At 37.9% G+C, this 24,991-nt stretch overlaps 3 protein-coding genes and 4 long non-coding RNA genes across 9 annotated transcripts; 6 read left to right on the plus strand and 1 right to left on the minus strand.

Moving 5' to 3' along the window:
• The first annotated feature begins 11,707 nt into the window (after positions 1 to 11,707).
• Positions 11,708 to 12,030, plus strand: LOC108044894 (kunitz-type serine protease inhibitor conotoxin Cal9.1d-like). The gene is made up of 2 exons (XM_017124053.1): positions 11,708 to 11,791; positions 11,847 to 12,030. The coding sequence occupies exons 1-2, from the start codon at positions 11,719 to 11,721 to the stop codon at positions 12,008 to 12,010; spliced, it is 237 nt and encodes a 78-aa protein (XP_016979542.1). The 5' UTR covers positions 11,708 to 11,718; the 3' UTR covers positions 12,011 to 12,030.
• A 1,241-nt stretch (positions 12,031 to 13,271) lies between these two features.
• LOC108044887 lies at positions 13,272 to 17,836 on the plus strand. Its single transcript, XR_001769319.2, has 4 exons — positions 13,272 to 13,313; positions 13,371 to 13,425; positions 17,423 to 17,530; positions 17,588 to 17,836. It is a non-coding gene; the product is annotated as an uncharacterized LOC108044887 (long non-coding RNA).
• LOC108044888 lies at positions 15,482 to 15,971 on the plus strand. The gene is made up of 2 exons (XR_001769320.2): positions 15,482 to 15,708; positions 15,766 to 15,971. It is a non-coding gene; the product is annotated as an uncharacterized LOC108044888 (long non-coding RNA).
• A 575-nt stretch (positions 17,837 to 18,411) lies between the features above and the next one.
• LOC108044892 lies at positions 18,412 to 18,816 on the plus strand. The gene is made up of 2 exons (XR_001769321.1): positions 18,412 to 18,510; positions 18,568 to 18,816. It is a non-coding gene; the product is annotated as an uncharacterized LOC108044892 (long non-coding RNA).
• Positions 18,817 to 19,158: 342 nt separating this feature from the next.
• Positions 19,159 to 19,628, plus strand: LOC108044893. The gene is made up of 2 exons (XR_001769322.1): positions 19,159 to 19,299; positions 19,361 to 19,628. It is a non-coding gene; the product is annotated as an uncharacterized LOC108044893 (long non-coding RNA).
• Positions 19,629 to 19,954: 326 nt separating this feature from the next.
• Positions 19,955 to 20,765, plus strand: LOC108044891 (trypsin inhibitor). Of its 3 annotated transcripts, none has more exons than XM_017124050.1 (3): positions 19,955 to 20,056; positions 20,114 to 20,444; positions 20,508 to 20,765. In XM_017124050.1, exons 2-3 carry the CDS (start codon positions 20,375 to 20,377, stop codon positions 20,687 to 20,689), a joined length of 252 nt encoding a protein of 83 aa, XP_016979539.1. In that variant the 5' UTR covers positions 19,955 to 20,056; positions 20,114 to 20,374; the 3' UTR covers positions 20,690 to 20,765. The 3 variants fall into 3 exon arrangements, with proteins under 3 accessions (XP_016979539.1, XP_016979538.1, XP_016979540.1); XM_017124051.1 differs by having other exon boundaries at positions 19,980 to 20,056; positions 20,119 to 20,444; XM_017124049.2 differs by lacking the exon at positions 20,508 to 20,765 and having other exon boundaries at positions 19,961 to 20,056; positions 20,114 to 20,398.
• A 1,339-nt stretch (positions 20,766 to 22,104) lies between these two features.
• LOC108044889 lies at positions 22,105 to 22,652 on the minus strand. Its single transcript, XM_017124048.1, has one exon. It carries the CDS (start codon positions 22,570 to 22,572, stop codon positions 22,174 to 22,176), a length of 399 nt encoding a protein of 132 aa, XP_016979537.1. The 5' UTR covers positions 22,573 to 22,652; the 3' UTR covers positions 22,105 to 22,173.
• Between the last annotated feature and the right edge of the window lie 2,339 nt (positions 22,653 to 24,991).

Genomic DNA, 24,991 nt, shown 5'->3' on the forward strand with positions numbered 1-24,991 from the left:
AGACAGACGGACAGACAGACGGACAGACGGACAGACGGACATGGCTATATCAACTCAGGAGGTGATCCTGATCAAGAATATATATACTTTATAGGGTCGGAGATGTCTCCTTCACTGCGTTGCACACTTTTGACCAAAATTATAATACCCTCTGCAAGGGTATAAATATATGTATATATAATCATAATCACTAGTTATTGACAATGGCCAATACTGTTCTATACATCTTTTTGATAAGGAAAAAACTGAGTATAATTTATTTATTTCGAAAAAGTTTTTGAAACAAATTTAGTGCGTCTTTCCTTTTGCGAATCATTATTATACCCTTGCAGAGGGTATTATAATTTTGGTCAAAAGTGTGCAACGCAGTGAAGGAGACATCTCCGACCATATAAAGTATATATATTCTTGATCAGGATCACCTCCTGAGTTGATATAGCCATGTCCGTCTGTCCGTCTGTCTGTCCGTCTGTCTGTCTGTCTGTTTCTACGCAAACTAGTCTCTCAGTTTTAAAGCTATCGAATTGAAACTTTGCACACACCCTTCTTTCCTTTGCACGCAGTATATAAGTCGGAACGGCCGGGATCGGCCGACTATATCCTATAGCTGCCATATAACTGAACGATCGGAAATGCCATAACTTTGGTGTTTTTAAAGTTAGGAAGTTGGGATTTTCTATGGGTTTTACATTTGGCCAATCAATTTGACGTACCAAATTTTATAAGGATCGGCCTACTATATATTACAGCTGCCATATAACTGAACGATCGGAAATGCCACAACTTTGGTGTTTGTAAAGTTAGGAAGTTGGGATTTTCTATGTGTTTTGTATTTGGCCAATCAATTTGACGTACCAAATTTTATAAGGATCGGCCGACTATATCCTATAGCTGCCATATAACTGATTGATCGGAAATGCCATAACTTTGGTGTTTGTAAAGTTAGGAAGTTGGGATTTTCTATGGGTTTTATTTTTGGCCAATCAATCCGACCTACCAAACTTCATAAGGATCGACCGACTATATCCTATAGCTGCCATATAACTGATTGATCGGAAATGCCATAACTTTGGTGTTTTTAAAGTTACGAAGTTAAGATTTTTTATGAGTATTAAGAATGCATCATATGAATAATTTTGGAAAATATAATTTACAGAGTATTCTGCAAGGGTATATCAACTTCGGCTCCGCCCGAAGTTAGCTTTCCTTTCTTGTTTTCTCTATATAAACATAAATACACAAAGCTATGACCAAACCTAACATTCGATCGATCAGATAATATTTAAATTTAAGTTAAAGTAATACTTTTAAATTTTTTGGCAAGTGTAAGTAGGAAACAAAAATTGGAGTTAGTCCAACTCCTGCATCTCTTTAAATTTATTTTCCCTTTACACAAGGCGCATGCTCACCTCGGAGATGTCACTTATCTCTCAGAAGCTGCAATCGCCAAAAAGCTTCCTTATTTTGGGCAGATTGAAACGGGCTGGGGCAAGGCAAACATGTGGGTCCCTCAAAAAAAAAGAACCTGCACCAACAGCCAGGCTGTTCAAATTACCCGGCTTTTAAACTATGCGGAGTTATTAAATGCTATGCGAAAAGTTTAATTGAAAACGCTGCCGGGGAACCCGTGGGAATCGCTAAAGCAGACTATGCCATTTGGGGAAAAACAAAAATGGAAAGTAAATTGAACGTCCTTAAATGCGCGCAATTGAAGGCAATTTAGCGATTTTGGGCAGCGGCCAAATTTACATAAATGTATTTAACATTTAAATTGTTTCCATCCCTTGCCAGTCATGCATAAGTGTTTGGTGTGCCATGAAGTTGCAATTACATATTTGTCCTGACCACAGACACTACTTTCAAGGGTTGTGGAAGAACTGAATGCTTTTGACAACTAATTGATGTTGGTGGAAATCTTGGTCTTTTACTGGTAAGTTGTGGTCTAAGGCATCCAACTGTGACAGGGCCATTAACAAGCCTTAGTGCACATATTACGTATACGCGGTGATGTCAAGATGTTAACGCCATTTCCAGATAGAGGCTCGCATGTTGTTAGGGTAAAATATATGCACATTTCACTTATACTACACCTGTATTCACCTGGCGGTGTTGCAGACACTGGCAATCCAATCTCACTGCCTCTGCTGTTGACAACTTCGGTGACAGTTTGCCGAGTCGTTCTGATCCCCCCTCCCCCTTAAGGTACTTCTTCTGGGGCGACTTTTGCTTTCTGCGTTATTCTCTTTCTGCCACTCGAATGCCCCGCGGCATTGCGCATATTTCCATCTTAAGTATTTTTATAGCTAATGGCCCTTTTAGCTTAATATCAACACACAAGTGACGCCGCCCCGAGCATTTTCATACGAAAGGCACACACACGGGCGGAAGGCCTGGAGAATTTTTAAATTTTTATGTGTTTTCATAACGATTTTTATGCCTGTCTCAGGTTGGCCGTTGACTCTTTCCAAAGGGGAAATAGGGAAGGGGGAAGGCGGCAGGTCGTTTCCTGTGCCAACGCCACCTGTTATCAATTGATTTTTGTGTGCCTGCCAATTGCCAGAAATGCGTGACGCAGAGGAAAAATGAAACAACAAAATAATTCAGGGGAAACCGAATGGAGAGTGCCTGGTGATACAATTTTAAGGGCACCCAAGGCATAACGCTCCTCTTCCCATTCATTTTTCTTCTCTTTTTTTCTGCCTGCAAACTCAATTTCCCGTTTCCCACTTTGCCCACCTCAAAGTTCAGGCAGTGCAAGGACAACAGACCGAACAAGTTGCACAGTTGTTGATTGACATGCCAGTGGTGCTGAGTACGACTCCCAATCCCACTGTCCTCCGTACGTACCACACTGCGTATACATTATCTATGCCCCGGCATGCAGCATAAGCGCACAAAGTCCTGGCTCTCTGTGCTTTTGGCTGTGTGTGAGCCGAAAATGGTTATTGTTATGTCGAGTCCCACACAGGATGTTCCCACAGCTGTTGGTTGGTTGGTTCGTTGGCTACCAAAAAGGGGGGAAAATGGGGGGATGGTCGATCCTTTGACATCGAACAAAACGTAGGGTTCCCAGGATTTGGGTTCGATTTTCACTTGACAGCCTGACCCTTGAGCCGGCCAAATTAGATGGCATTTTGCTACCCACCCAGTTGACCAATTAAGTTTTAAGTTAAACTAATTTTCCACCCATTAGTCAAGCGTGGTGTGACACAAATATCTATAAGCTAGTATCCCGTCGCCATGATATGTAATGCAAAACAAATTGCCCGTAATGTACGCGCACTTTTTTCGCTTTTCCCCTAACTTTTCCCCTAAGTACGATGCAGTTTTTTTAGCTGACTATTTTGCATATTTTTACAATTTTCATGCTGATAAAAGTGCTTCGTTGGCCCAGTTTTTTCGTTCGTTGGCCAGTAGTTGTTGCCCCATTCACCCTGCATTACTGTGAATTGATTTAATGACTTAAACGGTTTTAGTTTAAATTATTTAATTGTTTCTGTTAACCCTCGCTAGTGCCACAGATATTGCAGTCGTTGTTGCACAGTTAATTGAATTAAATTATTTGGCGGTTGGTGGTTTATTCTTTGGCGAGTGGAGCAGAGGAAGCACTGAACTATTTGCAATTGTAATCGGAAACGATGGTTTCAGATAAATAAAGCTACGGCCAGTGGAAATATTTGTGTTGAGTTAAAATTCAATCCACTTGAATCCAACTAATTATTTAGTTTTACACTAAATATGAGAAAATATTTTATTATATATGTTAATTTGATATGTCATAAAATCTATACAGTATTTTATTCAATACTTCACTGTTTATTAAGTAAAAAGTATATCACTTTGGGACATGCCATTTAAATGTTCAATTGAACTCCAATTACTCCAAGTCACACATGACAAGTTAAATAAGTTCAAAGTCAATCAATTGAGCTTGCATAAAATATATTGAAAAAAGTTTTGGTCTTCGACATTGTCAAACTGTCAAAGTTCTAATGGGGCGTGTAAAACCGTGAATGTGTCAGTTTCTGGCTCACACCCACGCTCTCCCAGGAAATGGCCATATATACTCCCATAATTATGGGAGACGAGTGACGGGGAACAGATGCATTAAAGCTGCTTAGTTCGGGCCGTGACCGTACATCCCTAAATACGCTTTAAATTTCATTTTTATTATCATAAATGCTTTTTTGTGTCCCTTTCATGGTTGGGTTCGGCCAGGGGGAGTTCGGTTCCGGGGGGGTTCTATGGGGGTAAAGTTATCACAGATGCGCAGCCATTTGCAAGGAGCGACAAACTTTCACCCACAGAGGGACACGAAAACACACACACACACACACTCATATCCTGCGTATGAGATTTGGGTTTTATGGCCTTTTGCTGTTAGCCGCGGCATGTCGCTGCTGCCTGTTTGTCTGTTTGCTGTCTCTTGTTGGTTAATTTACATTTTCTTGGTAATTAAAATGTGTCTTTACAGCACCCAATCGGGCGGAGAGTTGGGGGGAAAACTCATTTACATAATTATGTGTGGCAATTTCCAAGATTTTTCTTCCACATCCATTCAAGTTGGCGCAATTATTGCGTGAGCGAGAATGTGGCATACATAAATTTATTAGTATTCCCCTTTATTCACACATTGTTAATGATAATTTGGTTTTTTCTGTTCTTTGTTGGAATGCATTAGCATATTATCAGATAATTTTGTTTCACTTCAAATTGGGAAAGAATCTAGTTTCGTTCGATTATATTCAAGTTATTGGTTTCTGATGAAAATGACTTCAAGTCTTTATCAACTTAGTTTACTTTATATTACTGAAATATTGTTAATTAATACAAGTATTTGATATCCTTTATTCATAGCCTTGACTTTAGCTGCACATTAATATAAATTAAATTTTAAATCGAGAGCCCAAGCATAGATTGTAATTTATGAAATTTTACTCTCCTGTTCACGTTTTCGCGTTGGCTGTCAATTGTTTGGCATTAATTTATGCGATTCACAGTCAAGAGATTTTACAATAAATTATACATAAAATTAAATCATTATTTATGATGGTGGAAATGCAATTAGTATGATAATGGGTCATATAATTAAAAAGAAGTCCACTTCAACCGAACTAGTTTAGCATTAGTATTTCATGCTTTACAGAGTTCAATAAAAATAGGCAGTAATTGGATTTTTGCAAAACAATGGATAAAAGCAAAATGAATTTTTAGCTAATTAAAAAAGTTCAATTGCAATAGGGTTTCTTTCAATTTGCAATCAATTAGTTGGTATACGCCAATGCTAGATGGCCCAAATAGTTAAGACACGCGAAAACAATTCGATTCAATAAATATATTTTGTGATTTCGAGTATTTGTCCAAGAGGAATGATGGCCGGCACTCGGAGCGTGTGCTCGACTTTGCAATGGGCAATGGGCAACATAAGTCAACACTAATGCTGGCAAATAATGAAAAGAAATGGCCGGCAACTGCTAACTGGTGGACTCCAAAACAAAGGAGCAACCTACACTCCAACCAGCCGGAAGTGAGCCCCGCTCCTTTTTGCCCCATTCCGGGCAGCCGAGTGGCATTAGAGGCGCTTAGCAGCCACGTTCCGGGTAATCCGCGTGCCAGCCTGGAGACCGGAATCTATTTGGGGAAACCCAAGGAAACGGAGGAAATTCCCAGCTCTAATTATTGACGGCAGCGGGAGGTGGCGGAGAAGTGGTCGAGCTGCTCAGAGGAACAATTAGGAAAGCCCTGCCAAGATTGTAAAGTTCTGGGGCTACAGTGATGCCAACTTTGAATGGCCCAAAATGGACTTTCTCCATTCCGTTTTCCGCTGTCAACTGACACGCTGCATCCTGTGTTTCTATTTATTTTTCCTCCATCAATACATTGAAAAATGTTCCTAATTAAACGGTTAGAGATTTTCTTCTCTCTGTCATTTGTTTGCAGCGACTTTCGATGTGAACGCCTCCCAGCTGAGCAATTTTTAATTTGTTGCAAATCATTTTTTATGTTAATCACCAGATCCTTGGGGACACAAGAGACTCCTTGGGGGGCAATTAGAAAATGTTTGGCGGTCATTTCTCGTTTCTGTTACAAAAAGTTTTGACATCAGGCAGCAGTGCCTAGAAAAATTAATCTTAGGCAATAATTTCAAAGTTAAGGCCGTCTCATGAATTTCATTCGGTTTTAATGACCATATCTCGGGTTTAGTAGATATCCCTTTAATATTAAACACAATAAAGACCTCAAGTAAATTTTCCGTGTCCACCTTGAAATGGCCAAAGTCAAGGGTCCTGTTGTTGGCGCCCTTAGGACACATTTAAATTGTTGGTAAATTATTACTCGAAATTCCGTTGGTGAACTTTTGAGGGAACAGCAGAGAGAACGAGAAACAACACGAGTATTAGACAGCCAATTAAATTAAAATTGCCTTGGGCAGCAATGAAAAAGTTACGGAAATGGGAAATTGTTTAGAGTTAGAGAAACGGAAATCTAATTATGAACAAAAGAGACGCAAATGGACAGCCAATTTGAACACACATTCTTTTTGCCTTATTTAACCTGAAAGCGCCCCGAGTTCGTCTTCGATTTTCTACGTTTTCTCTCTTGGTTCTTTGTCTTCTTCTCCCCGTCAAGCTAATGCAAAATGAAATATTTTTTATTGAAAGCCCGCATCAAACGCAACGGAATAAGAGAAAGAGATTGAGGGAAATTCGTTTGTCGATAAAGCTTAGCGGGAAAATTGAATGGTGAGATGGCATAATTTCGCATCCGAGCGAAACTAATTTCAAATTCAGCACACACGGCCAAACGCGTCTCAAAATTGTGTTGTTAGTATTCGGCCTTAAAATACCTATTCTTAACAATTTATCTTCGTTATGATAATGAAAACGTTCGGTTTTCCATCATTTAAGTAAATATTTTACTTATATAGCTAGCACATTAATAATTGTAGATAAATCATGTAAGTAATATCCTGAAAATAAAATATAGCATGTTAATGAATATCAAAAACTTGTAAAACAATTGAAATAATGTAAAAGAATCAATCGATTTATTCATGTATTTTTTTTAATACAATGAAAAGATTATCTCGTTTTATATAAAATTTCATTGAATTAAGCATGTTTAACAAGTACATAAATACGAAATGAAGGTATAAACATTTTATATTAAATTTTAATTTCAAGAAATACAAAATAATGTTTCCTCGGTTTAACAAAATACGGTAAGAATTTAAACTGAAGCATACCTTTAAAAATTGGGTGGTAAAAGCTGATAGCTTTTAGCTGTCTCTTACCAAGGCCAGAACAACAGAGGCGGTTTTCGACCAGACCAAGCCATGCGTGTCTTTAAATTCTGTCCAACAAGCGACAGACTTAAACCGGAGTTTTCGGGTATAAGTGGCTGCTGAGGTCTGAAATATGCAGAAGCCACAAGTGCAGCATCCCTAAGCCTCCAAGTCGAAGTTCCTGGCGAGAGTTTCGGTGTTGAGCCTTCGCTTAGGCTGCTTATTAAATGTCCCTGCCAGGAATAAGGTGGGCGGGAAGGTAAACACCTTGGCCACGCCCCGTTTTACGGCATTTACGTGGGCCGGGCATTGAGCAGGCTTTTATTGGACGATGGCGGGGGGAACATACGGAAAGTAAAAAGGATTCCCTCGGCGAAAGCAGCTTTATAAGAAGTTGATTTTGTCTGCTTTCGGCCTTTCGGAATTTCTATTTGTTTCACAGACCCAAAACGAAAGTGAGAGAAATGTGGGTGGCTGAAAGCGAGAGGGTTAGGGTAAAAATGGCTAAATAAAACCAATTGAAAAATTTATTTGCTTTCATAAATGAAATTGAAAATGATTTTCCCCGGTTGAGTTCGGTTCAATTTTTCGTTTTCGCTTTCGTTTTTTCTCTCGCTTCACTTGCCTCGATATTTGCAGTGCGGCAATCTAATTGGTGGCGAACAGCAACGATATGTGAAATATTTATGGCCATAGTTCCGAGTGTTGGTTGTGGTGAGTGGAAACTGAATGGGAATGGCAATATCCCAGCTATTTGTATTTTCATTACCACTTAGCTATTTCCCAATATAATTTCCCAATAAATTGCATATGCTCGTATTCCGGTAATAACTGAATTATACATTTCACTTATCTTGGATGACTTCTGAACTTTTTTAGCATTTCTTCTTTTCGTTGAATTTTTAATAGTTTTAAAAATTATTCAAACAAAATAGAATTCAAATGCATAAATTTAATTTCACTTAAGCACATTGTATTTCTGTCAGTGATTAATAATGGTCCAGTTTTAATTGTCATCCTATATAACCCAAAAAAGAAAATAATATTCATAATGGTAAAATACTTATCTACCCGAGGAGATCATTTTAACTTCCTGCATAACTTATTGATAAATTGTATATATTTCACCCGTTTTCCATTTCCCCTAGCTCTCCTACAAATTCCTGGTAACTTTCATCCTCAATAATTTTCAAGAAGCGGTAATGATATTATATAACAATGGAAACACCTGTGAAACTCACTTTTCGCGTCAGACAGTTCAGCCTGCTCCCGACAGCCAGCCTTCCTCTTCGATTCTTATCCATTTCCCATTTCCATTGTCAACTTGGAGAGCATTTTCCCTTTCACTTTTCTCGCTGGCTTTGACTTTAAAAACCGCAGTCAATGGCCTTCGCCCCCGGCTGACAGCCTTCAACATCAATTCTCGAAACGAAACATAAAACTTTTCGCTATGAATGGGGATGGCCGAAGTGGTTGGATGGAGGTGCCTTAACCAAAAACCGATATCAGTATAATATAACAACATAACTTTCTGAACTTTATGAGCGCCGATTGCTGTTGTCATTTCGCTTGGCTGCCGTTAATGTTGTTCCTTGTTGTGGTTGTTGCTGTTTTTCTTCCTGCGGCAAAAGTTGAAGAAGTTTCGAGCGCGGTTTTTGAAAAACTTTTGTCTTTTGATTTTGCTTGGCAAAACAGAAATGTACAAGACTTGAAGAGTTTTGCTTTTGACTGAAAAGTTGATGTCGATTTGTTGTGGTTGCCCTGTCGCTTCTTGTTTATGTTGTGGTAGGGTTTTGCTTAATATTTAGAAGCAATATATTGATTTACAGTCAATAAGAGTGGCAATATCATATCGTAGCAGAAGGTTTACCCTCGGGTTTACTTACCTCATTGCCGGCACCCGTAATTAATCACATTTGCATGCGGTTGGGGTTTCACTCATTATGCACACAGAAACACGTCAGGATGTTGACACCGCATAGAACAATGGTCCTTTTCATGTGGATTTTACTCTGACAGTTTTGCTGAAATCCGATGCCGCAGCACAGTTGTGTGGGCGCCAGTGCTCCATATGGCTCATTGCCCGATTTGATTGATCCAACTGGTGACACCTCCCTGGGGATTCAGCTCGGGGTAAAATCGAAACGGGGAGGAGATGGGCATTCCCCAGCTGTGTCGCGCATTTGTCTAAAATGTCAAATATAAATATTTGTTTTGGTTCTTGTTTGTATTCCGTTTTCGGGTTTCTAATAAACATTGCGCTTAGAAAGCGGGTAGAAATTGCGACGATAATTTAAGGAGATGGGGGCGTGTCACGTTTGCCTATTTACATAAGGACAACAGGACGAACACACACACACACACAGACGGCCTTGTTTATCGACAGTCGCAATAGATGCTCCTGTTGCTGATGTTTGCACTTTGGCCCCGAAATGTTTTGGGTTTCCATTAATTACATTGTCAATAGATTTGAATTTGGGTGGGCACATACATGTAGTGTCTTCTTTGTCTAGTTAATGAACTGAATGTACTTGTCAGGGTTTGGTTATAGATAGGGGTCTTGGGCTTGATAATCCTATTCGTATTACAAAAGGCACAACAATAGTCTCTGAGGTTAAAGCTTACGCTTAATAATTTCTGATTGCTTAGAGATTTTATTGATTGTGCCTGTTTAATTAATGAGCTCATTTTAGTTGGGTATTTGTCATGGGAATCGAAAGGGGTCTTTAAGTTTGAAAAGAGTTAATTACAATCACAAATATTATTAAACACTTCTTTTGTAAATGCCAAATTTATTATTCTCCATAGATTAACCCTTTCTTGTCCTGCTAATTGTTGAAATATATGTACTGCTTTTGATTTCCATAACAAATGAATAAATAACTGTTTTTGACTTTGTCCCAGCCATAAAACAAGAAAAAAACGCCCAAAGCCAACTGTGCGTATACGTAATACCCTCATAAATGCAATCCCGCTACTCCCGCCAGAAAATAAACATGGCACGGCGCTCACTCCTACAAATCCTTCAAAAAGCCAACTTAAGCTGACAGAAACACACTTGCACATGCACACGTAATCACACATACACAAAGGGGAGTGTGGAAGGGAGCGAGGGGGGAGGGGGTCAGGACATACATTAACGTATCAATGGCTTATTGGAAGAACAGGCAACTCGACTATATCCCCATATAAATAACTCACCCCCCCAATACCAAATGTGCCCTACGTTTTTTTGGGTTTGAGTACGTGTTCAAATTGAAATCCAATGCCAGCTTATCGAATCCCCCGTTTCGTTACGCCTGTGCTGATTCAGGAGCAGCCAACCTGTGAAATGAATCAATAATAATACCAAATAAAATATTGACTGATAACGACATTTTTTTAAAAGTAGAAATTTAAGTAAATGGAAATTTAACGTAAATGATCATGTCAATGTAGTGTAAAAAATCATTTACCATCTAAAGCACAATTTTGCAACTTCATTCGATTTTTTAAAGCGATTTAAGCAAGTGTTCATCGCTGCAAAACGCCTACAAAGCCAAAAATTCAGCTACCCAACTGAGTGTAACCCCGCAAAAGTACAGTCCAACCCAAACTGACCGCAGTGACCAGTGAAAATGGAGTCGCGAATAATGAACAGGGACATACAAATTGCGAATACGCCCTGTTGGCTGGCCATTGAGGCCCACAAAATGGATTTCGGGGGCATTAAAAATCAGTTTCGGCCGCCAAAATGTAAAAACATAATAGCGAATCAATAAAGCTCCAGCCAAGTGGGGTTGGGTCGGCCTGCTGTGTGTCATTAAATGTGGTCAGGTGCCGAGTGTTAGTGGTTGAATGCCACCGGATTTTCCGGTGTCAAAAAGGCCAAGGGAAATTTGGACTTTTCCTGTAGCTTTTGAAATTTAAAAAAAACGAATCATTCAATACCACCAACATTCCCTACACAGATATAAAATCCGTACTTCAAAGCTGACGTATTTAATTTAATATTTAGGCACAACTTTCTGTATGCAAATATTTCCTGTATATATTACTCAAGATATAGTAATTTTATAGGTAACACATAAACTTGTTAGAGTTTCAAAGTGGTACATAGAATTTTTTGTTTGGATGTATTATATTTCTCACCAGCCATTTAAGTATTTTCATCATTTAAGAAAGTACTTTTATCCAAAATCTCCTAAAATACCAAAACTCTTTCCTAAGAGATTTTGGGTGCCTTGACAATGTACATTTGATTAAAATCGTGATGGTAAAGAATCGGAATGCTTTAAAAAGTGAAGTGTGTATTATTTCCTATTAAATGATAAAAATTAGAATACCTCCTATAAGGGCGTAACAATTGGTTTAGTTACATTTTAATAACGCGACAAGTTTTCGCCACAAGATTTTTAAAAGCTCAAAGCAAAATACAAATAACACGGTATAACATGTCTCCCAACTTCATATTAATTTTCTTGGCTGTCGTGACACTTTGCACTATTGCCATTGCCTACGATAAAGGTATAACTCCTAAAACCTGAAATTCTAATTCTCCAACTCCAATTGTATTTTCCAGAGCGGTGCGATGCTCCTCCTAGCGAAAAAGGATATTGTATCGCCTATAAGCGCATGTGGGTCTATAAAGGAAAAATATGTCAGCGATTATTATATGGCGGATGCTATGCCACGGCCAATATTTTTAATTCATTAGAAGAATGTCAGACAGCTTGCAAGAAATAAAACATTAGGCAAAAATAAAATTAATTGTATCAAATAAAATAAACCTTATTCCTAACAAGAAAGGAAAGCTAACTTCGGGCGGAGCCGAAGTTGATATACCCTTGCAGAATACTCTGTAAATTATATTCTCCAAAATTATTCATATGATGCATTCTTAATACTCATCAAAAATCCCAACTTCCTAACTTTAAAAACACCAAAGTTACGGCATTTCCAATCGTTCAGTTATATAGCAGCTATAGGATATAGTCGGCAGATCCTTATGAAATTTGATAGGTCGGATTGATTGGCTAAAAATAAAACCCATAGAAAATCCCAACTTCCTAACTTAACAAACACCAAAGTTATGGCACTTCCGATCGTTCAGTTATATGGCAGCTATAAGATATAGTCGGCCGATTCTCATGAAATTCGGTAGGTCAGATTGATTGGCCAAAAATAAGACCTATAGAAAATCTCAACTTCCTAACTTTACAAACACCAAAGTAATGGCATTTCCGATCGTTCAGTTATATGACAGCTATAGGATATAGTCGTCCGATCCCGGCCGTTCCGACTTATATACTGCGTGCAAAGGAAAGAAGGGTGTGTGCAAAGTTTCAATTCGATATCTTTAAAACTGAGAGACTAGTTCGCGTAGAAACAGACAGACGGACAGACAGACGGACAGTCGGACAGACGGACAGACGGACATGGCTATATCAACTCAGGAGGTGATCCTGATCAAGAATATATATACTTTATAGGGTCGGAGATGTCTCCTTCACTGCGTTGCACACTTTTGACCAAAATTATAATACCCTCTGCAAGGGTATAAAAAGAACAAACTTCAATGGGTTTGTCTTGTGTAATTTGTACATACAGTGAAATATTAGGAAATATATAAGTCAAATTCAGACCACTCACTAGTAATTGAAATAAATGGCCAAGTCGGCATAAGTTTATTGCCTTTCAAAAAGTATTTTGCAGTGGGTTTACCATATCACAATTTAGATTTAAGTGGAATCTAATTAAAATGCTGATGATTACAAATGTTCAATGGTTTATTTAGTTATGTTTGTATTATTCCCTGTGCGGTGATAAACATTATAATACCTAATGCAAGGGAATATTAATTATATTAGATACGTTTTTTTCATGCCACAATAACTCGATTACTTAAACTGACTTCCTATATTAAACTGTGGAAATCAGAAGCTCAAAGCGAAACAAGAAGACGGTAGGTATAACATGGACTCCAAACTCATTTTAATTTTCTTGGCCATCGTGACACTTTGCACTGTTGTTATAGCCTACGACAAAGGTGAAACGCTTAAAACCATAAAAAGGGTTTGTTCTTCAAATCAAATTGTTTTTGCAGGGAAGTGCGATGCTCCTCCTACCGAGACAGGGGTTTGCAAGGCCGGTTTTCTCAGGTGGGTCTTTAGGAAAAACAAGAAAGGAAAGCTAACTTCGGGCGGAGCCGAAGTTGATATACCCTTGCAGAATACTCTGTAAATTATATTCTCCAAAATTATTCATATGATGCATTCTTAATACTCATAAAAAATCCCAACTTCCTAACTTTAAAAACACCAAAGTTATGACATTTCCAATCGTTCAGTTATATGTCAGCTATAGGATATAATCGGCCGATCCTTATGAAATTTGGTAGGTCGGATTGGCTGGCCAAATATAACACCCATAGAAAATGCCGACTTCCTAACTTTACAAACACCAAAGTTATGGCATTTCCGATCAATCAGTTATATGGCAGCTATAGGATATAGTCGGCCGATCCTTATGAAATTCGGCATGTCGGATTGATTAGCCAAATATAAAACCCATAGAAAATCCCAACATTCTAACTTTACAAACACCAAAGTTATGGCATTTCCGATCAATCAGTTATATGGAAGCTATAGGATATAGTCGGCCGATCCTTATGAAATTCGGCATGTCGGATTGATTAGGCAAATACAAAACCCATAGAAAATCCCAACTTCCTAACTTTACAAACACCAAAGTTATGGCATTTCCGATCGTTCAGTTATATGGCAGCTATAGGATATAGTCGGCCGATCCCGGCCGTTCCGACTTATATACTGCGTGCAAAGGAAAGAAGGGTGTGTGCAAAGTTTCAATTCGATATCTTTAAAACTGAGAGACTAGTTCGCGTAGAAACAGACAGACGGACAGACAGACGGACAGACAGACGGACAGACAGACGGACAGACAGACGGACAGACGGACAGACGGACAGACGGACAGACGGACATGGCTATATCAACTCAGGAGGTGATCCTGATCAAGAATATATATACTTTATAAGGTCGGAGATGTCTCCTTCACTGCGTTGCACACTTTTGACCAAAATTATAATACCCTCTGCAAGGGTATAAAAATATGTCAGCGATTGATTTTTGGCGGATGCGATGCCACAGCCAACTTATTTAAAACATTAGAAGAATGCAAGACAGCTTGCAAGAAATAAACCAATAAGAAAAAAAATAATTATATCAAATAAAATAAAACTTATTCCTAACAAGAAAGGAAAGCTAACTTCGGGCGGAGCCGAAGTTGATATACCCTTGCAGAATACTCTGTAAATGATATTCTCCAAAATTATTCATATGATGCATTCTTAATACTCATAAAAAAATCCCAATTTCCTAACTTTAAAAACACCAAAGATATGGCATATCCAATCGTTCAGTTATATAGCCGCTATAGGATATAGTCGGCCGATTATTATGAAGTTTGGTATTGGCCAAAAATAAAACCCATAGAAAATCCGACCTTCCTAACTTAACAAACACCAAAGTTAAGGCATTTCCAATCGTTCAGTTATAAGGCAGCTATAGGATATAGTCGGCCGATCCTTATGAAATTTGGTAGGTCGGATTGATTGCCCAAATATAAAACCCATAGAAAATCCCAACTTCCCAACTTTACAAACACTAAAGTTATGGCATTTCCGATCAATCAGTTATATGGCAGCTATAGGATATAGTCGGCCGATCCTTATGAAATTTGGTAGGTCGGATTGATTGGCCAGATATAAAACCCATAGAAAATTCCAGCTTCCTAACTTTACAAACACCAAAGTTATGGCATTTCCGATCAATCAGTTATATGGCAGCTATAGGATATAGTCGGCCGATCCTGGCCGTTCCGACATATATACTGCGTGCAAAGGAAAGAAGGGTGTGTGCAAAGTTTCAATTCGATAGCTTTAAAACTAAGAGACTAGTTTGCGTAGAAACAGACAGACCAACAGACAGACGGACAGACGGACATTGCTATATCAACTCAGGAGGTGATCCTGATCAAGAATATATATACTTTATAGGGTCGGAGATGTCTCCTTCACTGCGTTGCATACTTTTGACCAAAATTATAATACCCTCTGCAAGGGTATAAAAAGTACAAACTTCAATGGGTTTGTTTGTGTAATTTGTACTTACAGTGAAAGGAATAGGAAATGTATAAGTATTCCCTGTGAGATGATAAAAGTTATATAACCTAATTCAATGGCATATCAACTCTATTAGTTACGTTAACTCGATTACTTAAACTGACTTCATATATAAAACTGTACAACTTTTCTGAAGCTCAAAGCGAAACAGAAATAAGACGGTATAACATGGACTCCAAACTCATTTTAATTTTCTTGGCTATCATGACACTTTGCACTGTTGTTATAGCCTACGACAAAGGTGAAACGCTTAAATCCTTAAATAAGTTTTTTTCGCCAAATTAAATTGTTTTTTCAGAGAAGTGCGATGCTCCCCCTAGCGGAAGAGGTAGGTGCGAGTTCTATAATGGGAAGTGGGTCTATAAAGAAGAAAAATGTCAGCCATTTGTATATGGCGGATGCGATTACTCACCCCACTTATTTAATTCATTAGAAGAATGCAAGACAGCTTGCCAAAAATAACGCATTAAACCAAAATAAAATTAACTGAGAAGAAAAACTTTATGGGGCAAGTTTTTGAAATTTGTACTAATAGTATAAGGGTTAGGAAATGTATAAGTCAAATTGGGACCTGTGGCTAGTAATTGGAAAAACTTGCCAAACCGGAATAACTTTATTGCCTTTAAATATACATATATGCATATATATTATACATATGTACTCTTTTCATTCTTATCCCAGTGTTGGTACAGTGGTATATTTTTATACCCTTGCAGAGGGTATTATAATTTTGGTCAAAAGTGTGCAACGCAGTGAAGGAGGCATCTCCGACCCTATAAAGTATATATATTCTTGATCAGGATCACCTCCTGAGTTGATATAGCCATGTCCGTCTGTCCGTCTGTCCGTCTGTCCGTCTGTCTGTTTCTACGCAAACTAGTCTCTCAGTTTTAAAGCTATCGAATTGAAACTTTGCACACACCCTTCTTTCCTTTGCACGCAGTATATAAGTCGGAACGGCCGGGATCGGCCGACTATATCCTATAGCTGCCATATAACTGATTGATCGGAGATGCCATAACTCTGCTGTTTGTTAAGTTAGGAAGTTGGGACTCTCTATGGGTATTATATTTGGCCAATCAATCCGACGTACCAAATTTCATAAGGATCGGCCGACTATATCCTATAGCTGCCATATAACTGATTGATCGGAAATGCCATAACTTTGGTGTTTGTAAAGTTAGAAAGTTGGGATTTTCTATGGGTTTTATATTTGGCCAATCAATCCGACCTACCAAATTTCATAAGGATCGGCCGACTATATCCTATAGCTGCCATATAACTGAACGGTTGGAAATGCCATAATTTTGGTGTTTGTAAAGTTAGAAAGTTAAGATTTTCTACAGGTTTTATATTTGGCCAATCAATCCGACCTACCAAATTTCATAAGGATCGGCCGACTATATCCTATAGCTGCCATATAACTGAACGATTCGAAATGCCATAACTTTGGTGTTTTTAAAGTTAGGAAGTTTGGATTTTTTATGAGTATTAAGAATGCATCATAGGAATAATTTTGGAGAATATTATTATAGAGAATTCTGCAAGGGTATATCAACTTCGGCTCCGCCCGAAGTTAGCTTTCCTTTCTTGTTTAATACCTTTCTTGTTTTTAACTTATTCATATTTGTAATGTACTATATTTACAAGTACAAGTTTTTTAAATGAATGTTGAAGTTAAGATAATAGTTTTTCACAAAATCATCTAAAACACAAAGACTCTTTATAAAGTAATTTAAAGTGGCTTTACCATATCACAATTTCTGATTGAAATGCTGATAATTAAAATTGGGAATGCTTTATAACGTTAAATGTATTTTATTCCCTGTGAGATGATAAATATTATAATACCTAATTCAAGGGCATATCAATTATATTAGTAACGTTTTTTGCATGCATCACATTAACTCGATTACTTAAACTGACTTCATATATAAAACTGTACAACTTTTCAGAAGATCAAAGCGCAACGGAAATAAGACGGTATAACATGGACTCCAAACTCATTCTAATTTTCTTGGCTATCGTGACACTTTGCACAGTTGTTATAGCCTACGACACAGGTGAAACTCTAAAAACCTTAAGTAAGTTTTGTTCTTCAAATCAAATTGTTTTTGCAGCGAAGTGCGATGCTCCCCCTAGCGAAGAAGGTGTTTGCAGGGCCTATATACCAAGCTGGGTCTATAAAGAAAAAAAATGTCAGCAAATTATATATGGCGGATGCGATGCCACAGCCAACATATTTAGTACAATAGAAGCATGCAAGACAGCTTGCCAAAACTAACACTTAACGAAAATAAAAAGGAATCAAAATACAAAAATTAACAACAAAACTTGTAAAAATAAATCAGATTTCTAACCGAAGAAAACATCAAAGGGTTACCTTTATTATTTGTATTTATTTTGAATGCATTTCATGTTCATACCTACGGAATTGTCTTAAGAAACCACAACTTTTTCCAAGTGCTTTAGGTTGACTTGGCAATATTTGTTGAATTTAATCGATGCTAATTAAATTGCTGATTGGCGCTAATTATAAAGACAAATATATTTAATTTCCAAAGAACTGGTAAACATTAAAATACTGTCAGCGAAGGCATAACAATTTGTTTAGTTACACTATAATTCGATCATAGTTTTTTAACAATCTTTAGAAGTAAGTTACGATTCTCCTTTACCATATTAACTCATCAGATTTTACCACAATATTTATTCTGTTCCAGTGAAAAAGTCTGTATAAATTGATTGATTGAAATGCTGATAATTAAAATTGGGAATGCTTTATAACGTTATGTGTATATTATTCCCTGTAAGATGATAAATATTATAATACATAATTCAAGGGCATATCAATTCTATTAGTAAAGTTTTTTGCATGCCACATTAACGCGATTACATAAACTGAGTTCATATATAAAACTGTACAACTTTTCAGAAGCTCAAAGCGAAACGGAAATAACACGGTATAACATGGACTCCAAACTCATTTTAATTTTCTTGGCTATCGTGACACTTTGCACTGTTGTTATAGCCTACGACAAAGGTAAAACTATTAAACCTTTAAGTAAGTTTTTTTCTTAAAATCAAATTGTTTTTTCAGAGAAGTGCGATGCTCCCCCTAGCGTAAAAGGTAGGTGCAGGGCCTATATACCAAGCTGGGTCTTTAAGAATAAAATATGTGAGCGAATTATATATGGCGGATGCGATGCCACAGCCAACATATTTAGTACAATAGAAGCATGCAAGACAGCTTGCCAAAACTAGCACTTAACGAAAATAAAAAGGAATTAAAATTCTAAAATTAACAACAAAACTTGTAAAAATAAATCAGATTTCTAAACGCAGAAAACATTAGAGGGTTACCTTTATTATTTGTATTTATTTTGGATGCATTCCATATTCATACCTTAAGATATTGTCTTAAGAAACCACAACTTTTTCCAAGTGCTTTAGGTTGACTTGGCAATATTTGTTGAATTTAATTGATGCTAATTAAAATGCTGATTGGCGCTAATTATAAAGATAAATATATTTAATTTCCAAAGAACTGGTAAACATTAAAATACTGTCAGCGGAGGCATAACAATTTGTTTAGTAACACTCTAATTCGATTTTTTTTTAACAATCTTAAGAAGTAAGTTACGATTCTCCTTTACCATATTAACACACCAGATCTTACCACAATATTTATTCTGTTCCGGTGAAAAAATCTGTATAAATTCTTACTTTTTCGCAACCTCCAGAATAAGTCGATAAGGGATGGATTTGAAATTAATTTTCACTGCCTGCGCTTTCGTGGCACTTTGCACTGTTTCTATTGCCTACGATAAGGGTACGAGTCTGAAAACTTTAAATTAGTCTCTTACCCCAATTGAAAATGTTTAATATTTTAGAGAAATGTGACGCTCCTCCAACCAAGCGAGGCGTTTGTACTGCCCGATTTCGAAGGTGGGTCTTCAAGGATAAGAAATGTGAACGGATTTCCTTCGGTGGATGTTTTCCAACAGAAAACTATTTTCGTTCACTTGAAGAATGTGAGGCGTCATGCATTGATTTAATCGTAAATCGTATGGGATAAAACATAAAATCCATAAATCTAATCAAGTCCATTTGGTTTTGAAAAACTTAACAAATAAACTAGATATTTCTTAAAGCATTGAATAAAACAGCATAGATTCTCAATTATTAGAAGTAAACGGTATACAATGGACTATTAAAGTAAATGTTATTGCTTTGTTTTAGGAATTGCGAGGTACATACATATATTTGTACACATTTGGTATAAAAGGTTGTGAGTTTATTTATTTATTGTTCGACATAAATTTAAATTAATTAAATAGGCCTAATACTAATGTTTAAATGTTTTTCCATACCTATTCTACCCCTAAATTGTGATATTAACCTTAAAATTACAGATTATTTGAGAATTAGTTTCGCTTATTTAGGGAATCGTTGTTAGCATTACACTTATGACATTTTGGCAAATCAGTTTCCAATACCTATACTACAGAGCAGAATGGGTCAACAAATTCTGTGGCTTTTCCCCGTGATCATAATGCTGTATGTGGAATTTTCGAGCGGTCAGAAGGGTGAGAACACTTTAAACTCACTTCAAATGCATCTTATATTCACAAGCTTTCCCTAAGCAAAGTGTGACAAGAGACCCACGGTGACGGGGTCCTGTAAGGACTATAAAGTACGGTGGTTCTACTCCAGCAGCCTCAAGGAGTGCATAATGTTCCATTGGGGCGGCTGCGATCGAACGGAGAATCTCTTCGAAAACGGCGAGGAATGCGAAGCTTATTGCATGGGCCTTGGTGAGGTAAAGTCCGCAGTGTAAATCGGAAATCCAACCTTTGCACTGCCAAAACAATCAAAACCAAAGGAAAATTCGGAAAGAATCTAAAATGAAATTTGAGTTTGGGACTATTGTTGTTCTGCTTTTGTTTGTGGTCGGTGTTTGGGCCTACAATACGCGTAAGTTGTTGTTTTGTGGGAAATGCCGGATGCTGGGGCATAATGTTGTTGTCCATTTCCCAGGGAAATGCGATGACAAGCCCAGTCAAACTGGACCCTGCAAGGCCTCGTTTCAAATGTGGCGCTTCATCAAGGAGCGGCTGAAGTGCGAGTCCTTTACCTACGGCGGATGTTTGTCCACAAAGAACATATTCGAACTGGAGTCGGACTGCAAGGGGCAGTGCCTGAGCTCGGGTTCAAATTGAAATATAAACATTTAATGCCCACTGACGGCGGTCGTCCGTCGTATTCCACAAAATAAAAGTTTTTAGCTGCCATAAAGTTTCTGACGCTTTCCGCTCTAGCCGAAAATATGATTTGTCTGCAAAGTTGAAATAGATTTTTCAACAATTTTCGTGGATATTTTCAGGGAGCCCGGCGCTATGCAAATGAACTACAGACGAGTTTTGATTTATGCTGATGGAAATTGAGTTGCCGAAAACAATATTATATAGTTGCTCTTGCCACTGGAAGGGGGAGGTGGGTGTGATAATAGGCTTCAAATTTGGCACCCGGCGATTTCCACTAAAATGCATTTAGTGTATTTTTCATGGCCTCGCACACACGGCGTATACTTAATCAGCTAGCGGGATGAGCGGCCATTTCGCAATGGCCGTGTCGGATCAACTAAAACCGCCACGCCCCGTTCCGCCCCCGCAATTCAATCAGTTCGCGTCTGGTGTCCTTCGATACCGCTGCGGCTGGCCCCACTTAGTATGCAGGTCCCAACACAAATTAAAACCCGGCAATACAGTAGCTGCAAACTGTGTTATTGTGTGTTTGCTGGCTGTCGGTTATTAGATTTTCCGACAACAGACAATGTTCACTTGTCGCTTACATCACATGTTAGCAGAGCTGTCGCCATGTTTCCTTTTCCCGCTTTTCCTCTCCGTTTTCCGCTTTCCCCGGCGTTGTGTACGAATGTGTGTGCTGGGGAATTAAATTCATTAGCAATTTGCACGCCAGCAAGCGGGGGAAAAGTGCATCGCAACCGACGGAAAACAACAGGGTCAGGAAGTTATATGCGGACAGATTGACAGACTCATACTGAAAGGCGTTACGGAGAACAACAGAAGCAATTTACCTTACAAAACATAATACTATTTAATTATGGCTTATAATAATATTAATCATTAGATTCATTATCAACTTAGCAAGCGTTAATTTAGTTTTTGCAGATGCGGCACGAATAAATTAAAACAATTTTATAGGAACAATTTATCAAAAATAATAGCTAATTGTCCAGATTCTTATTCAACTTTATTTTCATTAGTTTTATAAAAAAATTTGGACGGGAATCTATGAACTGACATGAGTACTTTTATATCGGCTTAAGAAATCGAATTATTTTTTCAAACACAAAATTTTAATTTGTGTCTAAATTTAAAAATAAATTGTCCTATTAGTGTTATATTAACCATGATAGTTTTTGTTCAGTTTTTCATTTAAAATGTAGTGTCCCAAAAATGCCATAAGTTACTTTTCGTATTATGTTACCTTGACATAAAATTTCTGACGACATTTTTAAAATGAGCAGTTGCAGTATCCTTCAAAAAACATTTGTCGACACAATTTTAAAGGGTTAATTATATTTACAACAAAAGAAAAACTAATGTAGCTGTACGTTTTGCAATGCTGAAAATTGTATTTAAATTGTTGCTAACAATGTAAATTCATGGGGATCTGCAAACTATCGCTTGAAGCTCAGGCTCTCGGTTGGGGAGCAGAATGCCTTGATGTGATCGCAGTCCCGCCGGCCGAGTGCCATGTCGGATTGGTAGTCGATGGGGTAGACGATGGGCTGGCGATCGATGCCCCACAGCGGAGGCATGATCAGGAGCTGATCGTCGGGGTCCAACTTCTGGCCGCACTTGCCAAACGTCCTGAATCTCACCGGCTTGTGGACCCGGTTATAAGGGTCCTTGAAGTGGTCCCTGTAGTCCTGGCAGTCCAAGTAAAACGAATCAACTCCACGCACCGAGGCGTAGTCCAGCATTTTCAGACCCGGCTTGTCGCATTTGAAGATGGTCAGACGGTGAATGCGACTACTCTTGGACACATTCCACATGTCCACCTCTGGGATGAGCATCTTGATTCGCGGACTAGTTGATTGTCACTTGAAAAAAAACGAAATTTTTTTATAGAATTGTATTTGATGTTTCTCGTACGTTATCGTGTAGTTGAATGAGCGTTGTGCCCTCAAAATTCAAAGGGCTTAACTTCCCACTAAGTCAAGGCCAACTGCAGCCAAATGAAATATCAATTTAAAGAAGTGTATTTGCCGTGGACTGTAAATAAGAGTTATGTAATACTTTTATTTTTAAAATACTGTTGTAAATTGCTATTGTCTACAGAATCAGTCAAATTGGCACCAAAATTAGTACAAATTCTTTTAAAATAGAAAATCTCAATTAAAACTTATTTACGGCTCCTGCAAAAAAATCATTGTGATATGAGATCCCCGGTAATCAATTTACTGCTCATTGATTTTGATTCACCCTTAAGAAATAAAGGTTATAACGTGCAATTTGTATGCAAAAGAACGCATTCAGACCATTTAAAAGAAAAAGTCAACTGCATTAGCTGCAATCTGAAAAGCCAATTTGTTTTCTTCCAACCGTCCTTACTTTATTACAATAAGTGGGAAAAGTGGGAGGAGTGATGGTGAGTGTACACGAGCATGTCAGCAAACTATACAGAAAGGCATTGATCCATTAACTGAAGCCTTCTTGCCACAGAAACAGAAACTCAATCAATCAGTGCCCAGTCTTTGTTTGCCCACACATAAGCAAAGTGGGAAAAGTAAAACAAGGCTAACCAGTGAAGTAGGCTTTGGAACCAAAGGAAAATGTCGCCTGCCATCAATTAGCCGGGCTGTGTTGACTCAATTGTCTGCCATAAACTGCAGAGGGCGAGACTGCCGGCCAAAATTAATTAATACTCTTATTACGCATACGCCATAATTAGGAACGATAAATTGCCAGACACCTATCCTTTCACCTCGGACCTGGTTGACAGATGATCAACCTAAGATATCTTTTTGGTTATCCATGTCCATGACAATGTAAAGAAAAAGTAAATTGTGATTGAATAACCTAAACTTAACTGTATCAAACTGCTCTTTAAAATCTGAGCCAGCAGTACTTTCTTCAACTAAACATACGGGAATTCGAAAGCAGGCAGTCCATTTATATTTCAATATGATTTTTAAGTTCAGAAGTCCATTTATTTTTAGGAGTTTTTTGACAGTTGATGGCTATCTATAACTTAGCAGAGCACTAACTCAGCTATGAACAAATACTATTTTAGTCATTTAACCAGTGAAGTATTTTTTCAATGATCTTCAGCACATATTGCTTAATAGGTTTTATAATAAAACAATATTACAAAATAATTCAATGCAAATCATTATCTTCTTAATATTTTCTTAAGTCAGATCAGATTGATTGGCATTAGCCGTTTTCAAGTGGTTCTTGGGTAATTTATTAATCTAATTAACGCAAGGACTGACACTTGATATATTGGCCTTGGGGAAAATAGAATGGCGATGTGGGAATATATTCACAATAAGCCATTAAGTCATTGATTGATTTAACCCCAGATCCGCGACAGACATTCTAGTCAGAGACGAAGTTCAAAGGGCGTCTTAATGGGGAAACAGGTTCGATATTGCATCCCCTTCTTCTTTCCCAAGTTTATTTCCCCAACTACGTCAGTGGCAGCTTTATATGTTCAAACATAAATCATGCATGAATGTGGCAGAAAAGTGATTCCAGTGGACTGGGAGCGAAGACACTGGCATACACAACTTTGTGCAAACTCCAACGAACAACAGACGGTGGCAAATTGGCCAACAAATCAATCAAATACATCTGACAGATTCTGGAGGAGTCCAGCAAAAGTTCGGAATGCTTCACAGGACATGTAAATGAAAGCAAGATGAAAACGAAGAGCTCGAGGCTGCCATTAAAGTGGCTTGTTGAATGGAACAGGCAACGCCGATGTCCGAACATGATGGCCAATGATGCGGTTCGATTACTTAGGCCTAGATCAAAGTTTAAAGTTGTAAAGTTGACGAAGGAAAATGCCTCATAAAGTATTCATGCCAGCTCTGAAAATTGTGTCTTTCTTTGAACCAAAATCATGAATAGGCCCAAAAGGACTCTCCATTATTTCACTGCTCTCCAAACTCTTTTGGCAAGAAGCATTAATATTCCACTTTTAAATTTTATTTTATCCGCCATGTATGACGTGCTATGAATTCTAGCTGTATATTCATATTTATAAGCAAACGTAATAAGGCTCTCGTTAATTTTCTAGCTACTTTGCATTTGCCTCGGGCGCCAACATAAACATTAAAACAAATTATTCCAGCTCAAGTGAACTCAACTTCCAATCGACTTCATTATGCCACCTGCTCCCTCGGAATGGAGGCCTTAGATTCTGCCGCCACCCGGTCGCCACCTGCTCATCTGGTTCTGGATCCGCCTCTGCAATCTCAACTTTAA

Source organism: Drosophila rhopaloa, unplaced genomic scaffold (assembly GCF_018152115.1).
Source record: "Drosophila rhopaloa isolate 14029-0021.01 unplaced genomic scaffold, ASM1815211v1 contig_2, whole genome shotgun sequence".
NCBI classification, from domain to species: Eukaryota; Metazoa; Arthropoda; class Insecta; order Diptera; family Drosophilidae; genus Drosophila; species Drosophila rhopaloa.

Coding starts and splice junctions, on each gene's coding strand:
- LOC108044894 (XM_017124053.1), top strand. CDS start 11,719: ATGTCTCCCAACTTCATATTAATTTTCTTGGCTGTCGTGACACTTTGC. Junction 11,792..11,846: donor TGCCATTGCCTACGATAAAG/GTATAACTCCTA, acceptor TGTATTTTCCAG/AGCGGTGCGATGCTCCTCCT.
- LOC108044891 (XM_017124049.2), top strand. CDS start 19,984: ATGGGTCAACAAATTCTGTGGCTTTTCCCCGTGATCATAATGCTGTAT. Junction 20,057..20,113: donor ATTTTCGAGCGGTCAGAAGG/GTGAGAACACTT, acceptor GCTTTCCCTAAG/CAAAGTGTGACAAGAGACCC.
- LOC108044889 (XM_017124048.1), bottom strand. CDS start 22,572: ATGCTCATCCCAGAGGTGGACATGTGGAATGTGTCCAAGAGTAGTCGC.